The following is a 19,046-nucleotide window of genomic DNA, read 5'->3' on the forward strand; positions in this document are numbered from 1 at the left end:
GTATTCAATGAGGCTTAACTGGGACTTTGCTTCCTACTTAGAAGATCATTATTGTTCATTTGGGGAATTACAAGCTTTGTCGTGCATGTGGTCACATTTTGTCTTGCAAATGAGAATTACCACCATTTATCTGCAAAACCAATCTATGTTCATGTTTTTTGGATGTGCGTCATACAAATAATTACTCTGCCCGCTTTGGAGAAACAGTTTTGTGACGTGTTTATCCTGCTTGGTGCCTGGTGAGGGGTCAGGCTGGATGGGTGAGCTTCTGTAAAAAGTACAAGTTCGACTCTGGAGGAGCATTTGGTTTCTTTTAACAGTGAAGGCGATCTTCATCTAAGCTTAAGTGAGTGGTGTGGCTTGTCTGAACCTTATGGACACATCAGAAGGATCAGTTTTGTGAGTGGCACTTGTTGGGAGAGAGAAACTGAACAATCAACAGGAAACACATTTGTTTATGCGTGCGTATGAGTGAGAGAGAGAGAGAGAGAGCTCATTTGAACCATCAATTGTGAGCACATGTTAACCTCCTGTTCCTTGCTGAGACATTTATGTGTAGAGTCTTCTGCCCTCTACATAATGATCTTCATTATTACCAGTCTTACAGTTTTTTTCTCTGACCTTCACCATGGATCTATCTTCACTTCATCTGACATGGAGGAATATGTGATGGCACAGAACATTTTCATTCACACTTTCTTTCTGCATTTTGATGAAGAGGGTTTCTTCTCAAATCGTTGAAATATTCAATCCAAGTTATCCAGATATCAGATACTGGTGGTCATGTCTGCGCCATGTCAGGCTACTCCACTCACAATGTCATCGCTGTGGCAGATTGATGTTAGTGGTGGCCTTATAGGCACCATCTGTCAGCAAAGTGTCTCTCCAGATGTTCGAGAGTGGCAGGACGTGCCAGCGTCTCCTGAGAACGACTTCTTGTAGGAGCTGTGACATCAACACTTGCTATAATGTAATATCAGCTCCCACAGTAAGTAGGACACACTGTCCCATAACAGCAACAACAATGAGCCTATTATAAATAGCCTACCCTCCAAGCCTGAAGGGAGATCTCTCACAAAGTCAGGAATGAGCAAACACATCAAGATCACTCAGGCAACAAGGACGCAACCATTCTGGACAGGATTTATTTTTTAACCAGATATCCAACCTCATGAAGACACCACAGACATCATAATGATGTTTAAGTCTGATACCTGTTCTTGGGCTGTCATATATAGCCCTTGCATTATTAATGCATTTTTACACAGACATCTATCACTTAATGAGTGCTAATTATTTTTCTTACCAGGGTAGTTTCAGTTGCAGCAGACTGTCTTTGTTGATAAATGTACTGTGGGATTTTCTCTCCCCAGCTGGCTCTTTAACCAACTTTAAAAATATCAGTCTGTTTATCCCTTCAGTAAAGTGCAGGCGGAGCGATAAACATCTCTAAGGCTTCTCGTCAATAATAGAAGCGCAGTTGATGTATAATCGCTGCCAGAGAGGACCCGTCACCTCCAGCCTGCTCCTGCTCAGTGGACAGACACAGGAAGAGTTAAAGAGAGGGGGGGGGGGGGGGAATGGTGGGGATTGAGCAATGTAGTGTCTGTCAAGAGCTTTGGAGGGAATAGGAGAAGTGCGGAACACCCAGAGGTGCACTGAAATTCCACACCCAGTGAGTAGGATAGTAAAAGATCCTGTAATGGGATTATTCAGATTACATCTGTGTAGATGTTATTTAATCCTCTATGTGAATAGTGCTTTTGTGTTGTGTTTGTGCGGGGAATGACAGTAATGGCATGACATAAAAAAGTGTGATAGAATAAATATTTATTCTGAGGGGTGGACCATATTTATCTTAATTTAGTACGACTGAAGCTTGAGTGCCGGACAAAATGTCAGAGGATCATCAAAGTCAATAAGATACATACTCCTGGGACATCGAAAGTGTGTATTAAAATTTCATGGCAATCCATCCAATAGTTGTTGAGATGAGGGCCTCAAGGCCAGGCTCTATACATTACCACTGTATACCCAGTGCTTCTCAGTGTTAAACATACTGTGAGCTGATCAACGGTTACTGTTTGTATTTCCTGGTCTTACAGTGTAAGCATGAGGATGCACATACACTTCATTTGTATAGGGGATAACCTGATGCTCACTGGTACTGGCTGCCATGTGTGTAAAAATGTATTTTGGTAAGAATAATTGATTATGAGAAATAGGCCTGATTGAAGTTTAATTGCCATAATGTATCTTCAACCACCCTCAAAGAAACAGTGGATAAGACATAACTGCTATAAAGCAAACCTGCTTTCTAAATTACTGTTATTAGAGTTATAGCCAAAAACTGAATACAAAGGAACTTAATTGTTCATCTCAGTCTATACAGAAAGATTGGATTGTAACAGCGTAACCCTTATTGCCCCTTTTTAAACTTTTTAGTTGTGTCATTATTTCTCCACAATCGGTTGACCTTAGCTTTCATATGAAAAATGTGGATGAAGCACACACAAGGCTTTGAACTGTGGTGCCCTACAAATAAACCAACAACAGCAACAACAACAAGGGACATATCTGTTCATTTCATTTTTTTGAGCATTGACTGCAAAAAGAAAACACAGTTTAAGAATAAAAACACTTTGACTGTAATAAGGGACAGCATAGTGGCATAGGTGGCATCGAACCTGCCAGCTTATGCCCATAAACTTCGATTCCTAGGTTTCCTCCGGGTACTCCGGGTTCCCCCCACTGTTCAACGACATGAATGTCTAGGTTATTGGTGACTCTAAATTGTCTGTAGGTCTGAATGTGAGTGTGAGTGGTTGTTGTTCTCTGCGTCTGTGTGTTGGCCCGGAGATGGACTTGCGACCTGTCCAGGGTGAGCCCCGCCCCCGCCGAGGTGAGCACCCCTGCACCCTCCAGAATGAATGAATGAATGACTGTAATAGACATAGTTATTGTCGCCCACGTGTCCAAAGGAGACCCAGAAGAAGTCTGTGTTAAAAGCAACATCAAACACGCAAAAGCAGGAGAGCTGGCAGCTGTAACAAGGACAGTGAGGACAGTTCATCTTTATTGGCTCTTAATAAGAAGACTGTGGAGTTAAGAAGTGCAGCTGATGGCAAATCAGCCACTTGTTCCGGCAGACTAGAGAAAAAGAAGAAACATTAATTTCAGCAGACATATTTTGCTCAATTACTCCATATATCATAAGGCTAGCATCTCTTCCAACAGTTTTGTTTTTATTGTGTATAATGTGCAGAGGGACAGAAATTTATGTGACAATTCATCTCCATTCAAACATTCACCTGCACAGTGAGGATTGATGAACAGCAGGTTTTTCAGTGACATCTGGAGTAATGTTTGCTGATATATAGACATGCCTCTCTCTTTCCTGGATATATATTCTTTGCATGTCATCTTAAATCCCTCCTCATATTTTTGCCCTGTTACTGGTAGCATAACAATATTTAGTTGAGTGGAGAAAAGAGGCAGTTATCAACCTTGCAATGCCCGTTGCAGTTCTGAAGAAGGAGGATCACTGTAACAAAGAGATGCCTCCGTCAGTAGGGGGAAAGTCGAATTTGGGCAGACATCCAGTTCAGCACAGGTCTGAGGCTCCAGCCTGTTTAATTAGTGTCTATTCCCACAGGAATATTTAGGCTGATCATCCTGCAGCCCAGACCAGCACCAGCCAGGGAAATGCAGACCTGCCCCATCCAGACAGGCAGGCAACAGGACTGAAACTTGGAAATAAAGAAAATTAAAACCTGACTCACTTGCCTCTTGCGCAGCACAGCGAGATGGCCTCTTGTTTGTGATCATTTCCTCAACAAGGATAAAGGGGTGAATATTAATGTGGAGCTGCAACAAGAGTCTAAGTGCTGGGTTTATTTGTCTGTTAGCGATGATTCATTCGATTGTAATGCACTAGCGGGGGATGGAAGCTGATGTGCAGTGATTTATTTTTAACTGTGAAGTATAAAACTCTGTCCATATTTGCAAGAGAGAATCCTGCTGATACACCAGCACTTTACAACTGGATTAAATCTGAAGTTGAGGTTTACCCACCCATAATAATGATGGGTGGGTAAACGACAGCTACTTTCATTTAGCATTTTTCACTGAAATGTGTGTCTATTTTTGATGCATATAAAGAAATGTGCTGCGTAGGTAGAGCGCGCAAACTCTGCAAAGAAAGGCAACCACGACCCTCCTGTGGTGGGGCAACAGCACTAACCAGTATGTTGTTGTGCTGCCGTATTATATATAATTTAAAATATATTTTTATATCTAAAAAAGTAGCATTAGTAAAAGCCATGTGTACTAGCCTGCAGTCTTGTCATGGCTGTGTCATTGTTATGTCGCTTTGCATGTTGTTGATCAGTGTATGAAACCATGGAATGAGTCATCAGGCAAAATTACGGATCTACTATTATGAATGCTCAATTGCACAGCGAGCGGTCAACATCTCCACTGTGTAGCTTTACGCTAAAGATACATTCATACCAGTTCTCTCCTGTTTTCAGGACACTGGCCCATCATGTAAACATGAGTGTTACACTATTACCATTTTTGATTCAGATTCAACCTTATTCCAGATGCTCCAGATGAAAACACTCATCTAGTCATTACTTACACTGCTTATCCCTGGAATCGATCCCGACTGATTGTGGGAATGAGGGACATCCAGGACAGATTCACAGAGTGTGACAGTGCTGACTTATACACACTAATGTTGAGTCACCACTTTACTTATTGTGCGCATCTTTGGCTTATGAGAGGAAACTGGAGCAACATAAGGGAACGCAGATAGGCAAACAAACTTACTCCACACAGACAGATCGCCAAGGCCTTGGCGGTGTAAGGCAGCGGTGCTAACCACTGCTCCACTATGCTGCTCTAGATGAAATCCTTAACTGTAGAGAAGAGTTTGCTAGGCATGGCACCGAGGATCGTTTCCATTCAATAAGCATTAAAAATGTAGACAGGAGTCAATACAATCAGAGCTTCAGGTTACCTTTCCAAGGTTTCCTTTTCCCTAAACTCTTTGAAGAGAATGTTATTTGAGAGAGAGGTTTTGACAAAGGGGGAGATATGAGTCTTGTGGCAGTAAAAGTGTTGTTCTCTCAGTGACTGTAGTGCCTGACCTCCTCCGGGTTCCTGGTGGCTTCATATACTCAGAAAAAGCGATTATCCCAGGGGACCATGAAACTGGAGCATCGAGATCCTAAAAATATTTGTTATGCCCAGATGCTTTTTTTTTTTTTTTTTTAGAAGAAAAGCACTGCCAACAAAACCGAGAGAAACCCAACAGTAAAACAAATGAAATTATCCCTTACCAGAACATTTCTTCTCATTTGGTGACACTTAGAAATACTTATTATATTTTCATGCAGGTCGAAATGTTTTCATGTTGGTTTGAAAGAAAATACTTGGCACAGAAATCAACTCTATCAACCAAATGAGTAAATAAAATCAGTACAGAATGAGTATGAGGCAATATTTGTGTGAGGAAAGGCTCCGGCTTTGAATAATTTCTGAAATTTCTCCAATAAAATGTTTGAAATATTTGTACCATTACCGCAGAAACGTGTGGCTTGAGTTTAGTAAAACAAGACTCACGCTATGTGTTCATGACCTTTGTATTCAATTGAACCCGTTTGAATGAGAAAACTATAAAAAGCACTCCATCATCATTATTAGTTTTATTGTTTTGTTTGAGCTGAGCTGAGTTTTCAGAAACAGAGGGGCCAGGGTGTGAGTGAGTTTTGGCCAGCCATTGCATACGCTTTGTTATTTGCTCTCTGTTTGCTCTCTGACTGCTCAAAGTGTATAACTGGTCAGAAGGCTATGGCTCAGAGCCATCAAGGACGTCCACTCTCTGGAGATAAATGTAAGTAAACAAAATGCCTCTAAGAGCACAGGTGTGGGAGTACTTTCACAGAGGAGCCAATGACTGGGTTTAAGTTCTTCATGAAATCTCTTTAATATGATATCACTTTCACTCTGGATGTTTAACATTTAGATGATTTCAGAGCCTAAGTATACTTATAAAAACTGGAGGCGAGTGTCGAAAGTGAAAGGACAGGGAAAAGAAAAACAACTATCCACCCCCTCAGTATCTTTTTGAAGAGAGAGAGAGAAAAACAGGGAGGGAGGGAGAGAGAGAGAGAGGCTTGACTGGTGAAAAGAAATAAGAGAGTTGAAAAGAAATAAGAAAGTGCAGCTCTCTCTGTGTCTCCTGGCTCAGACAGGTGCTGTACAACGTTTTGGGTTTAATTAAGTCTCTTATGCGACTGAGACAAGCGGATCTGGAAGAGGCAGACTGTAGAGCAGAGGCAGCTGCAGCAAGAGAGGGAGAGAGAGGTCTGCTGGAGCTTTGACCTTATTTTACATGTTGAAGTTAATGGAAAGGAACAAGCACTGTCATCACAGTTTCTCTCCGCTCTGTGTGTGTCTCATCTAAAAACACAAATGTACAAATGTGCCCACACGCTCCCTCTTGCCCTTGCACATGTAGCTTTAAAATGTCTTCCCTTTTTTTTTTTTTTTCATTCTTCCAACATCTCAGTGTTTGTTAGGACATTGAAGGTTGAAGGTCTGAATCTCAACCTCTCTAAATCATCTCCATGTTTTGAGATGTGTGTGTGACTCGCTGCGCATCTCCTGCGACTTGTAGGTGGTGACCTCGGGAAAGAACAGCAGAGGATACCACTACATCCTCGCCAACTTGGTGAGAGCTCCCAACATGACATAATTAAACACAACGCAGTAACACAATTTAAAAAAGCAAAAAAAAAACATGACTACTCGTTTGGATTTAATGAAGTGCATAGACATGTAGCACTTAATCATAGTTCTCTCAATATGTAGTTATAATGGATTTAATGATGGTTCAATTAATGATGAAGTTCAAGCAGGTTTTTAGGCTTTTCCTGTGTTGCTAATGATTCCTTGCTCTGTTAGCAGCCAGTTGTGCCCTTTGCTCTCAGGGTTTCTCCAACATGAGCCTGGACAGGGTCTTTTCTGGTGGAGCCAACCTCACAGGCTTCCAGATCATCAACCCAGACAGCCCCATTGTCCAGCAGTTCCTCCAGCGCTGGGAGCGGCTGGATGAAAGAGAATTTCCAGAGGCCAAAAACACTCCACTGAAGGTCAGAGAGGAACTGTATCGATGCTGCAGCTCAAAATCTTCATAGATCCCTTTTTTTCATTGTAGTCTGAAAGTAATAACTGCATTTAAACAAGAGAAATATGTCAGTCTGAATCTTTTCACCGAGCTGCTGCTAAAATAACTTGCCACCTGCTCGTCTTTGAATAGACAGAGATTTCATACTCAGGCAATTTTTGTGTCAATCACAAGCACGGCTTTGATATTCTTATTCTTTCACTGTGCACTCTGTATACCAGGTCCTGCTGCAGAAATAGTAACCTTGCTTTGGTTGTGGCAGCTACAGTGTTTGATGATGTCACTGGTGCATCACTTGGGTTTCTTCTGACCTTTGTCCTAGTATACATCAGCACTGACCCACGATGCCATCCTCGTGATTGCGGAGGCCTTCCGGTACCTTCGGCGGCAGCGGGTGGATGTGTCTCGCAGGGGGAGTGCCGGCGACTGCCTCGCCAACCCTGCCGTCCCCTGGAGCCAAGGCATCGACATCGAGAGAGCCCTCAAAATGGTAGGACTGAGGGCACTGTCTCTGTGAAGAGCTGGTTTTTATTTTTTCACCCTATGGCCTCATCCCATGACAAACGGGTGGAGTTTTTTGCTCCGCTTCAAAAATATTTTTCACCATTTGCATTTCTCTTTAATTTTATTTCATCTTTCCCCCTTCTACTTCGTTCAGTCTTGAAAGAGAACTCAATATTGGCCTACAATTGAGAAACAATACCAACTAAACCAAACCATGACATACATTCATAACCATCATTGTGGAGACGTGCACTTCTTTGTACACTTCATTCATATGGGACAACTAAATGTTTTTGAATTCATTTATTCATCACTGCAATGTGAGTGAAATACCTCAGCTACTCTTTCTGATCTCTAAACAAATATTGAGGTTAATCTCTCCCTTGTTTTAAAAATCTCACCTTTAACATATTTTTGAGAATTTTACAGACTTCTCCTCCACATTAAACTGATTGGTTCAAAACTCATAAATGGTCTCAACACTTTCCTTACAAGCAGAAGAAAAAAAAAACTAAAATATTAAGATGATTTATTGTATGTAATCATGTTGTGTGCTCACCTGCTGTGTGTGAGGAACAAGTATCATTATTTTTTCCTGGTCCCTGGCAGGTCCAGGTACAAGGTATGACAGGAAACATCCAGTTTGACACGTTTGGTCGGCGATCCAATTATACAATCGATGTATATGAGATGAAGACGGGAGGTCCCAGGAGGGTAAGTGAGCACAAAGCACAAAAACACGAGTTACTACTCTTTGCTGGATTTGCATTCGGAACAGATATCAGTGGTATATGGTGAGAAAAGCAGGACGGAGGTCAGGTAGCTTTATAATGTGGATCTTGATTTTTTTTTTATGGGATGCTGGCAGAATTTGAGTTATAGTTGATTCAGATTTAGACAGAAGTAAGTCTTACAAAGCCAATCCAATTCATGGCAGCACACATTCCCCCTGAGATTAGAATCTGGAAAGTGTCCACTGAGACTCAGCTGAGCCCTGCAGACAGAAGTGGGACCACTCTACAACGTGGGGGATTGGTAGTTTAGACAATGACATGGCTCAAAGCTCAGAAAGCACACGAACAAACTGTAGATGCACAATAAGAAACCACTCTTCTAAAGCAGGGCTCACACTTATTCAGAACCAGATTATAGTCAACAATTTCGAGCCATTTTTCTAGACAAGCTGCCGCGCACGTGCAAATTGAAAATATAGTCCTAAAATCACTGACAGCTAAGGCAGTGGTGCACGTGTGAACATTTGATATGTTTCATGTTGACGCCTGAATGAAGAACAAAGCCTGCAGTTACTTGAAGAGGCAACTAGCAGGGACCCACACAGCTTTTGCAGACAGAAAAACACAGAGTGAGGCTCGTGGGCTGGCTCTGCAAGATTATAAGTACCTGATATTATTATATGTATGCATTTGATATTTAAATGTGACTTCAGTTTTCAGGGTCTTTCTCGTGGAAATCCTCAGTCAAATGCACTCTTCATTAATGCCCTCTAAAGATGCTGTGAGGAAAATTTTACATCTTACATCCTAACCACAGTATTAATTTCTCCCCATTTGTACCCGCTCCTGTTGGATTTACTTCGTGCTACCACATAGAAATGCAAAGTGTAAATTAGATGTCCTCTTTCCTCTTTTGAATAAATCCACATCCTCATTACCCTTAGACACAGGCTGTGAGCTGTGGGATAGATTTTCTTCCTGCAGCAGTGTTTCCATTTTGTCAACAAGCAGGACACGTCTGGTCTTATGCCTTGGCTTACTAAACAAGCCAACAAACATCCACAGGGGGAAATGCTCTCTTGTTCGAAAAAAGCCATTCGGTTAGTTAGCTTGACAGCTCTAACACTTGACAATGTCTGTCAGTTTAGATGCCAGATTAGGTCCTTCAATACAACTAACAGAACATTGTCCACCCCGTTATTAGCTTGTAAAGCAGAGCTACCAGAGAATGTCTGCTTACCAAGACAAACACTGACCTACATTTACCCTAACTTGGAGGTCAAAAAGACATTTTGAAATGTCTTCTCTACAGTAATGAAAGAGGAGTGGTTACATTCATTTCGAAAATAATTTCAGCATTGAGTGTTCACAGCAAAAATAATAACTTTTCTAATTTCTGTTGGCCTTAATGTGCCTCCATATATGTGGATTCTCATTGTGCCCACTGGTCTACTCTAATAGGGCAGTCTGTAGCTGTGCAAACCGTAAGAAAAAAACAATACCTCCTGAACGCTCACAGACCCACAATGGCACTGCGACTTGGCTCGCATGACCCTGACCTCTGACACAGTCCTCAGAGAAGCTGGCACCAAGTGGAAATGGCCCCATACTGTCCACATAGCTCAGCTCACAAGGCAACATACATCACAGCGACCCTTTAATCCAAACTCAGTGTGAGCCAATCTGCAGTGAGAACGGAGTGAGTACTGCGCATTATAGCTACCAGCATTGGGACTCCTTGATTTCTTCTTGGCTGAATAAATCAGCGTGTAAAAGAAATAATCATAATGCAGCTACTGGAATCAGACACAGGCCTGTGTTTGTTTTTGTGTTAGATTTTACTGTGTGTGCCATGTGTATTATTAATAGAACAGTAAAACAACCTTCTGCATGGGTTAGATAAGACACATTTAAATTTATTAGGTTTGTCTTACTGGTATTAATTTGATCAGCCTTCAAGGGCTCCACTGGTGCTGCATTCCTGTTATATAAGAGAACATTTGCTGAGCCAGGAATAGATTACTCCTACTCTGCTCAAGTGTAGCTCAGGTGAATTGAGAGGTACCACTACAAGCTTTTAATAAAACTGTGCATCAGGCAAAACCAAAACAGTCTCCTGTTGGGCAGATAGAGTTTTCCAACCCATGCACTTGGAGGCTCCACAGAAAAAGAAGAAAAAGAACTCTTTCCTTCCTGTAATAACTCTGAACCTTTATGTCATTTTCAGATCGGCTACTGGAATGAATACGAAAAATTTGTATATATAATGGATCAACAGGTCACCAACGAGTCCTCTTCTGTGGAAAACCGAACAATTGTGGTCACTACTATTATGGTACACTCTCAAGCAGGTTTTAAATGTTTCACCTTAAGATTTCTGCCACTCAAGGTCAAGGTGTCCATTGTTGCAATCTGTCCTGGGAGGGTAGAATTATTTTATTTTCAGTTGCTTTCCATCCACTCACTACATGTTGAAACAGTCGATTCACAAAGAGTGTTTCAACTGTATCCGTGTGGGTGCCAAAGCATTTTGGTTTTTTTATATTACAGTGGGCTGTTGTAGTAGTGACATCACAATAACGGCTTTGGTAATTATAACTTTAGAGATAGACACCATCGTATTCACATTCAGTGCATACGTAAGTAAAAAGGTTTCCCTCTCATTAAGTAAAATGTCAGTGACGCTGGGGACGGCTGTGTCTCGGAGGAGACATGAAATGAATGCACACGAGGAGGACATAAACAACCAAAGGCTGCAACCTTTGGCTGCTTATCTCTTTTTAAATTCACTTCAGGTTACCTAGAATGTCAGCACTGAGTTGCAATGTAAGAGTTGTCTAAAACCGGTGCTCCCAGTCTATCAGGACCAGGTTCAGACACAGTGTCAGTTAGACCAGCTTTAGGATAGTAATCATCAGCCATTTTTAAATGTAAGATAAGGTGCGCCTTATCTTACATTTAAAACCATGGCTTCTCGCTCCTTCTGACTTTGCCTATTATGTTTTCATCTTAGGCAAATTCAGAATTTAAGAGTCACACATTCTCATTTCAACGTTGAGAAACTCATTATCATCATGACCAGGCTGGCAACACAATAATGGGCAGAGTGTGGGTAGGAAAGCAGAAGAGCTGTGTCATTGCATTATTTTCTCTATGGCAGGCATGTTTTTGAGTTTATTTATGACGCCTGTTGTTTTAGCGGCATCACAGTCATTCCATTTACTTCATCTTGCTTTTCTTATGTTCCATAACTTTAAATATTCAATGAAAGATCACCTAATTGTTTTGGGTGGAAAACTTTCATTTTGTCTTTTATAACATTGCACATGACTGTAGGATGGTAGAGAAGGTAAAGAAGGACTAGCTCAAAAAAAAAAAAAAAAAAAAAAAGGAGTGAAACTGTTGGCTACTAAAGCATCACGTAACAGTCTCCTCTGAAGATGACTTCTATTGTAAGTCAAAAACAACAAAGTCAAGACATGAACATGCCATGTGAGAGAACAAATCTCCATTGATGAATATTCCAAGATGACAAATGTTCATCTAAAGGCAGTTTAATCGTACACGTTTTAATTATTGGAGGAATGACATGACTTTATTGGAAATCTCAGGCACAGAGACGATGTGAAGTAGTCAAACAGCACACTCGTGAAAACAAGCAGATTATTTTACTGCTGTGAACTGAAAAGCAAATTGAACAAGAGAACATTTTGTGGCCACTACTTTTCTGAAGTGGTTTTCACTTTTTCTGCATGAATGAATGAGTCTCCATGTTTCTGATTGTTGTTAATCTCTCTGTTGTCACTGACGTTTACTTTATGAACTGGAAAAGTGCTCCATTCAGCTTGTTCTTCCCTCTGTGCCGCGCTGATGCAAAGCACATGCAACCCCCTGCCTGTCGCCCATTTCCACAGATTTAGATTTTTCGATGAGGACAGCATGAGGGAGCCCTGTTATCCTGCTTTGCCTCCTTCTATATGTGTTAGCTGCTTTACTCCTCCCGCTGGCCCCACTGGCCTCTTTACTCCAGCAGTGGCCCGCTTTTTTAATATGTCAAGTCCCCCAGTCACATGCCTGTAACTTTAGTTGTGTAGTTATGTTCAACCCGTTTGTCTTTTCATGGTGTTTGTTTGTCAACCCAGCATGTGTGCATGCTGCAGTACCAAATCATGGCTCATGACCAGTGAGGTCTGGCCACTGTGGATGCGTGCTTTTTCTTTTTGTTATGAACTCAAAACTTTGTCTAATTAACAGGAAGCTCCATATGTGATGTACAAGAAAAACTATATGCAGCTGGATGGGAATGAGAGATATGAAGGCTACTGTGTCGATTTAGCTTCTGAAATTGCAAAACATGTGGGGATAAAATATAAGCTGTCAATAGTGCCTGATGGGAAGTATGGAGCCAGAGATCCAGAGACCAAGACGTGGAATGGGATGGTGGGTGAACTGGTTTATGGGGTAAGTGTCAGTCTGCCTGTGTTGCTTAGAAATTCATCTTTCACTGATTCCTGTTTCTTAATCCTCAGATTATTGTTAACCAGGGTAAAATATCTCGAAAGGTCTTCTGCATTTGAACAGAAGAGAGTTTTTCTAAAACTTCCTCAGTCCATTTTCAGAACCAAACCAAAAATAGAAACAGAATGATATAAGTTTAATGTGAATCTTATCATTTACGGTATTCGGTCCAACCAGCCTTGCTTTCACCAGCTTCATGTCAGCCAAGAAAATCTGACTCAGACGGTGGCTGTGTTGTCTTTGGTAATCTGTTAAATCAAAAGATAAACAGTCATGTTACAAAACCAAAAAATAAACACATCTAATGTGTAGTGCAGGCATGAATTGTTGCTATTTGATTAAAGTGGACTTGGTGAGTTTTGGAAAGCACTTCTTAGACTCTAAATTCACCTTGAATGGTTTCATCATCCCTCTTGTGGCTCACTCACACTTGAACTGGCTGTAACAAGATGATTTGCATCTTTTATGAGACCTCAGCTGCTGAATGAATGTTATAAAAACAAAAAAGAATCTCACTTGGCACACTGAGATCCAAACAAATTTGCATGCAAACAGCGCTTGAGTGCAGCTCTCTCAGTTTAACACCTGTTATTTGTGAAGTTATGACTACACCAATATTAATAGCTCAGATGGATGGAGGGGACCCTGTGTAGTAATTGAAATGGCCATAGACAAGCCCTCAGCTATATTTCTGCAATGAATTTATATTTCCATTAATTATTCATTCAGATGTAAATGAACTCCTAGAAGAATAAATAATGCGTGGCTGCATTCAGAGAGCCCTCCTAATGAATCATCCAGGTTAACTATAACGGTGTTTTTAAGTCAGAGTGGGGCCCAGTTACAGGACTCTGCCCTCAGAGCATTTCACTGCTGTGCGGTATTAACGGATGAACCTGTCGGGCATTGCAGAGGATATGATGGAGGTGAATTTACCAGGCCGATTCACATTTCACGCGTTCCTTACATAATCTCCTCCACCTCTGTCTTTCGACCCTCCACTTGATTCATGGGGGAGATTTGGATTGAGACAAAGACATTAGCCAACACAAATGCTGAATGATTCACTTTCAGATGGCAGCTTTGCTCTCACTGCCATTATCACAGGTCGGGCACTCAGCGTATTCTGGGCTGCTGAATTTCAATGTGTCCGATCTCTTTATTCCATTAATTCACTTAATAGTTGGGTGCTTGGCCATGTGCGTGTGATTATAACACAGTGTGACTCATTTACAGACGTGGTTATTGGTCCGACTTCAGCTTGATCAATATTTCCTTTTTTAAATCAATATTCAAAACTTCAATTAGTTATTAATGATATTTTTTCTGCAAGACTAACTCCCAGTGTGCCTGTTCCCATTTTCACAGAGAGCTGACATAGCTGTGGCGCCTCTAACTATAACATTGGTACGGGAAGAAGTGATAGACTTCTCTAAGCCCTTCATGAGCTTGGGCATCTCCATTATGATTAAGAAGCCTCAAAAGTCCAAACCCGGGGTGTTCTCCTTCCTGGACCCGCTGGCCTATGAGATTTGGATGTGTATAGTTTTTGCCTATATCGGCGTGAGTGTGGTGCTCTTCCTGGTGAGCCGGTTCAGCCCGTATGAGTGGCATCTGGACGAGAACGATGAGGCCAAAGACCCTCAGAGCCCCCCAGACCCTCCAAACGACTTTGGGATTTTTAATAGCCTGTGGTTTTCCTTGGGTGCCTTCATGCAGCAAGGATGCGATATCTCACCAAGGTTGGTTGATGTGTTCATTCTTCACCACCTTTCAGCCGTCCCCATCATCTTTCTGCATTTTATAGTCCCACGCCAACATTTCCATTCTGCCATGGTGCATATATGTTATTTTGAGCTTCAGTGCGGGTGATGTCCACCTAACCTCATGCTCCACTTCACTGTACTTCCTTCCATAAACTCCTCACTGTGTTGTCCATCCATTTGTTTTCAAGCTGCATGCTGGCAGTGATGCTTTGCATCCACAAAATAACTTATATCCACCATGCTGAGGGCTGTAACATGCACAGGGGCCATTACATTACATTCAGTGTAGCTGCCTGGCTTCCTCATGACTCTTGGAGGGCTACCGTGTTTTTGCTGCATGTCCCATTTTACCGTCATCATCTTGGTGCATATAATGTATTTTGTGTTGAAGAACCATCATTAGCACCATAACTCCTACACATGATGTATTTCCCAATACAATAGGCATCTCCTCTATTCATTCATTCATTTATTCATCACTCTTGTGGTGTCTCTGATTGCTTCTTTGAGGTCCCCACCTCTAACATCCTCTCCTCAGTTGAAGACCATTGACAAGAAAGTTTCGCAGATTTGGAATAATTAGATATTGAATAGAGTCATTGATGATGTGCCACCTGGAAAATCTGGGATTTGTAATGTTGAGATATTTAATGATCTTTCAGCTTTTATTAATGTTATTTAAAAATAACCAACTTTTAATGCTTTTTTTTTTTTTTTTTTTTTAAGACCATTGAGTTAATGACTGCCTCCCAATTTCCACAAAGAGATGATTGCTGCATCTACAGTTACAGATTTGATGTTAAAGGCTAAATATAAGCTCAGATCTCCAGGTCTGTATTGAATGAGACTTGGAAGTCTTTCTATGAGGAAGCACAGAGGAAGCAGCTTCTTGAAAACTGAAATCTGAAGTTAAGTAAATCAGCGAAAAGAATCGATTGAGCGGGGTTAGGGTTAGAGCGAATGTGAGTTCTTGCTTGGGTACAGGCAGTTTTTCAAAATATTGATGCCATAATTTTTGCAAAAGAGAAAACTATAGCTTAGCACGGTTCATCAGAAGAGAAAGTTTTATTTTCACACCTTCTGGAATCTGTAAACTCACCCTGGATACAACGTTGCCTCTGGCTCAACTATGTTTAAAACAACACAAATCAAGTGCAGTAAACTGGCCTTAATGTGACCTTTTAAGTAATTATCTCAATTACTGGAAACATTTACGACTAAAACTTTAGTGCCATCTGTCTTGAGAACCCCGGATGATGGAGAAACGATATAGTGCAAACAAAGTTATTTAGATTTCTGGATAATACATAATAAGATCTGAAAATCACCCAGAGCAACACACAGACAGGGCAGTGAAGCAACGCAGATGGGTCCTCAGAGTCCTCAGAGTTGAGGATGGCACCAAAGGGAATAGGCTAATTCGAAAATATGTGGTTGAATTTCAAAGTGCAGGTTTGAAGTTGGAGCCTTTACACTGATGTATAAAATTGGTTTAGGACTAACAATCAGGATGGGAGTATCTGTGTAATGGAGCAGTTTGACTCATCAAACACTGATTTGAGGAACTGAGAGAGTCTCATGGTGCTTTTAATTCAGTATTCTCTGTGTTACATTTTGCATCAGCATAACTAGACCAAACGCAAACAAAAGCCTTCAGTTAACATCAAGCACTGGCTGCAGCAGACCTCAAGCAGTTAAACTCACTATATTGTAATCAGGCTCTGGTTTATTTAACCAAAAACAAGAAATGCACACAACATGGCCAGAGTGTGATCCGTAAGCAAACCAGGGTTGAGTCTGCCAGCTGCTGGATTTAGGCTGTTTTGGACTGAGCATTTTTGGCTCTCTGGATGGTTACTCACCTAAATTAGTTCCAAAACTAAATGTGAACAGTTATATTGAGCAAATGAAACTTATTATAACTTTATGATTTGATCGCCTGTAAAGGCAGCTACATTGATTTAATGGTACTTCTGCTAATATGTCAGAGCGTAGAGCAGCAGTGATGACAAATACACTGGAGTTCATATAATTCAGCTACGAGACCTGGACATTTGATGTAACCATACAGAGATATTTCAGATGACACTGAGCTTCTCATGTCAAACCAGTGAGCTGCAGACACTGTGGAAACCATCCTTCTTCCCCTGTGTGCACACATCTGAGCACGCTGCTCTCATGTCTCTCTGCCTCATGTCCTCCTCTCAGGTCTCTGTCTGGGCGTATTGTCGGGGGAGTGTGGTGGTTCTTCACCCTCATCATCATCTCCTCCTACACGGCTAACCTGGCTGCCTTCCTCACTGTGGAGAGGATGGTCTCTCCGATCGAGAGTGCCGAGGACTTGGCCAAGCAGACAGAAATTGCTTATGGGACATTAGACTCAGGCTCTACAAAGGAGTTCTTTAGGGTGAGTCTCTGAACTGGCTGTCACTGCACTGTGCAACAAGAGCCGCTCTAGCAATGCCAACGTTGGCCAAAAGCACAGAGCCAAATTAGTCTCTGGAGCTTTAATGCAGGTTTTGATTTATTACCTGTCAGGTAATAAATTGACTGAATAATCAATAGAAGAATGTCCAGAATTGTATTTTTCCTTGATGCAGCACTAATACTACAACTACACAGGATTAATTCAGCACAGTGTTTTAGATTTACAAGAAGAAAATTAAGTATCACCGAAGGAAGAAACAGCTGATAGAAAATTGCATACATTTGTTATGTTAAGTGACTCAAACGACGTCGCTTTGGGATGGATAATGTAAATAAGCTCATATTTTCTAAGTGTCCACGCAGAGCAATATGAGACACAGGGGGGAAACCCTGGAACATTAACTTTGGTTCACTGTATCAAAAGCTAAAGATTTTTCTTCCAGCTGCACACTTTTTGGCAATAGGGATAACTCAGCTATGCAACCTAGACAATTATGTGCCCTCCCACAACCATAAACTGAATTGATTAGCCTCAGAGCACCTCCACTAATATGTAGATTAATTTGCAGTGCTCCCAAGGCAAGGCCACAAATACTCAAGGTCACCCACTGCATAAATATCTTCCAATAAAAAAAGAAGATAAAGCTGTTAAAGCAGACTTAAAAGCAGTAATAAATCAACTTCAATTAGTGCTGGCCATTTAGAAAAGCAGGTTATAGCTTGTGTAAGTCTGTATGTAATTATATTGACTGTCATGTGTTAATGTTTGAAATTCTGCATCAGACTGAAGCTGTTGTCCTGGTTTGGCCTCTCAATCCCAGCTCATATCTACGATCCGTTTGGGGTTTCATTAGTAAAATGAAATGACAGTTCAGTCTGATTATCAGGCCTATTCTCTGTGTTTTTCAGACTTGATAACAAAGAAAGAAAGAAAGAAGTACAAAATGTCATTATTATTCCAATTCCCCCCTCCCCCCAAAAAAGAAGCTCTCTCCATTTCCCCATATTCCTTATAAATGGAAATGTCATTCACAGCCAATGTCCTGCTCTGAGCTGTGCCTATTTTTAGTCCCTCTCTGTGTCTCAGTCAGTGTGATTGTTGCTCCAAGTGAGTCTGAGATATTTGACAAATGCAGACTGAGCTCTTTAGATTTGGGAGTGATCAGAAAGAAGCTGCGTGATGGTTTCTTAACTTCCTTGGTAGGTTATTAAATCACAGCTTACACTCTCGCCTGAGATTTACAGACAGTTATTGCGGTTATACTGAAATACAGTGAGGATAATTCAGCATATTTCTATCAGACATACTTATCTGCTCGATTTTACACCTGCTGTTGGCAGCAGAGAGAGCAAGAGCAGGAAATGGCTTTCTTGTTTCGTACAGTCGCTCAAGCTGTAATCAAATGAAAGCATGTATAGCTCAAAGGAAAAAATAAATAAAAAAAATGTGGATACATTTTTACGTTGGAGATGAAAGATTTTCCTTCTTGTATGCGTTCTCAACAGTGTAAGGGAGTGTGACTTTGCAGGGGTGGCGTGTATAATGTGACCCTCCGATTTACAGTATAAAGGCATTCAAGCAGAATGACATGATCTGCAGTGCCAAGCTGAACTGAACATGAACTGAGGTTGACCAATCAGGATGGTCATTGTTGAGCTGGTCCTCTATAACTCTCGCACAGCAGTGCTTTAAAACATTGCTGAAATTCATGAAAAATGTGAAAGACAAGTCGAAACTGCAGAAGAGACGGCAGGAGAGCCCCGATGTTTGATTACCACTGATTCAGAAAGTCTTTCAAATCTCTGGACAGCGATTTAGATGTCTCCAAAGCTGCAAGATAAATATACAGCTCATACTGAATCAGCTGATTCTCTTCTTTTACTGTGTAATAATTCAGACTG

General features: G+C 41.2%; 1 protein-coding gene across 7 annotated transcripts in view; it reads left to right on the forward strand.

Moving 5' to 3' along the window:
• The window catches only part of gria3a (glutamate receptor, ionotropic, AMPA 3a), a 57,588-nt gene that overhangs the window by 25,496 nt on the left and 13,046 nt on the right, over positions 1 to 19,046 (forward strand). For all 7 annotated transcript variants that reach the window (XR_003841533.1, XM_029518722.1, XM_029518721.1 and 4 more), the window contains exons 5-12: positions 6,686 to 6,739; positions 6,999 to 7,160; positions 7,518 to 7,685; positions 8,309 to 8,413; positions 10,661 to 10,768; positions 12,688 to 12,894; positions 14,320 to 14,693; positions 16,926 to 17,124. Coding sequence is in view for 6 of the 7 variants with exons in the window: in XM_029518722.1 (XP_029374582.1) it covers positions 6,686 to 6,739; positions 6,999 to 7,160; positions 7,518 to 7,685; positions 8,309 to 8,413; positions 10,661 to 10,768; positions 12,688 to 12,894; positions 14,320 to 14,693; positions 16,926 to 17,124 (1,377 nt within the window). In the remaining variant the exon portion in view is untranslated. The remainder of the gene's footprint in view (positions 1 to 6,685; positions 6,740 to 6,998; positions 7,161 to 7,517; positions 7,686 to 8,308; positions 8,414 to 10,660; positions 10,769 to 12,687; positions 12,895 to 14,319; positions 14,694 to 16,925; positions 17,125 to 19,046) is intronic.

The sequence above is a fragment of the Echeneis naucrates genome, chromosome 14 (genome assembly GCF_900963305.1).
Source record: "Echeneis naucrates chromosome 14, fEcheNa1.1, whole genome shotgun sequence".
Classification (NCBI taxonomy): domain Eukaryota; kingdom Metazoa; phylum Chordata; class Actinopteri; order Carangiformes; family Echeneidae; genus Echeneis; species Echeneis naucrates.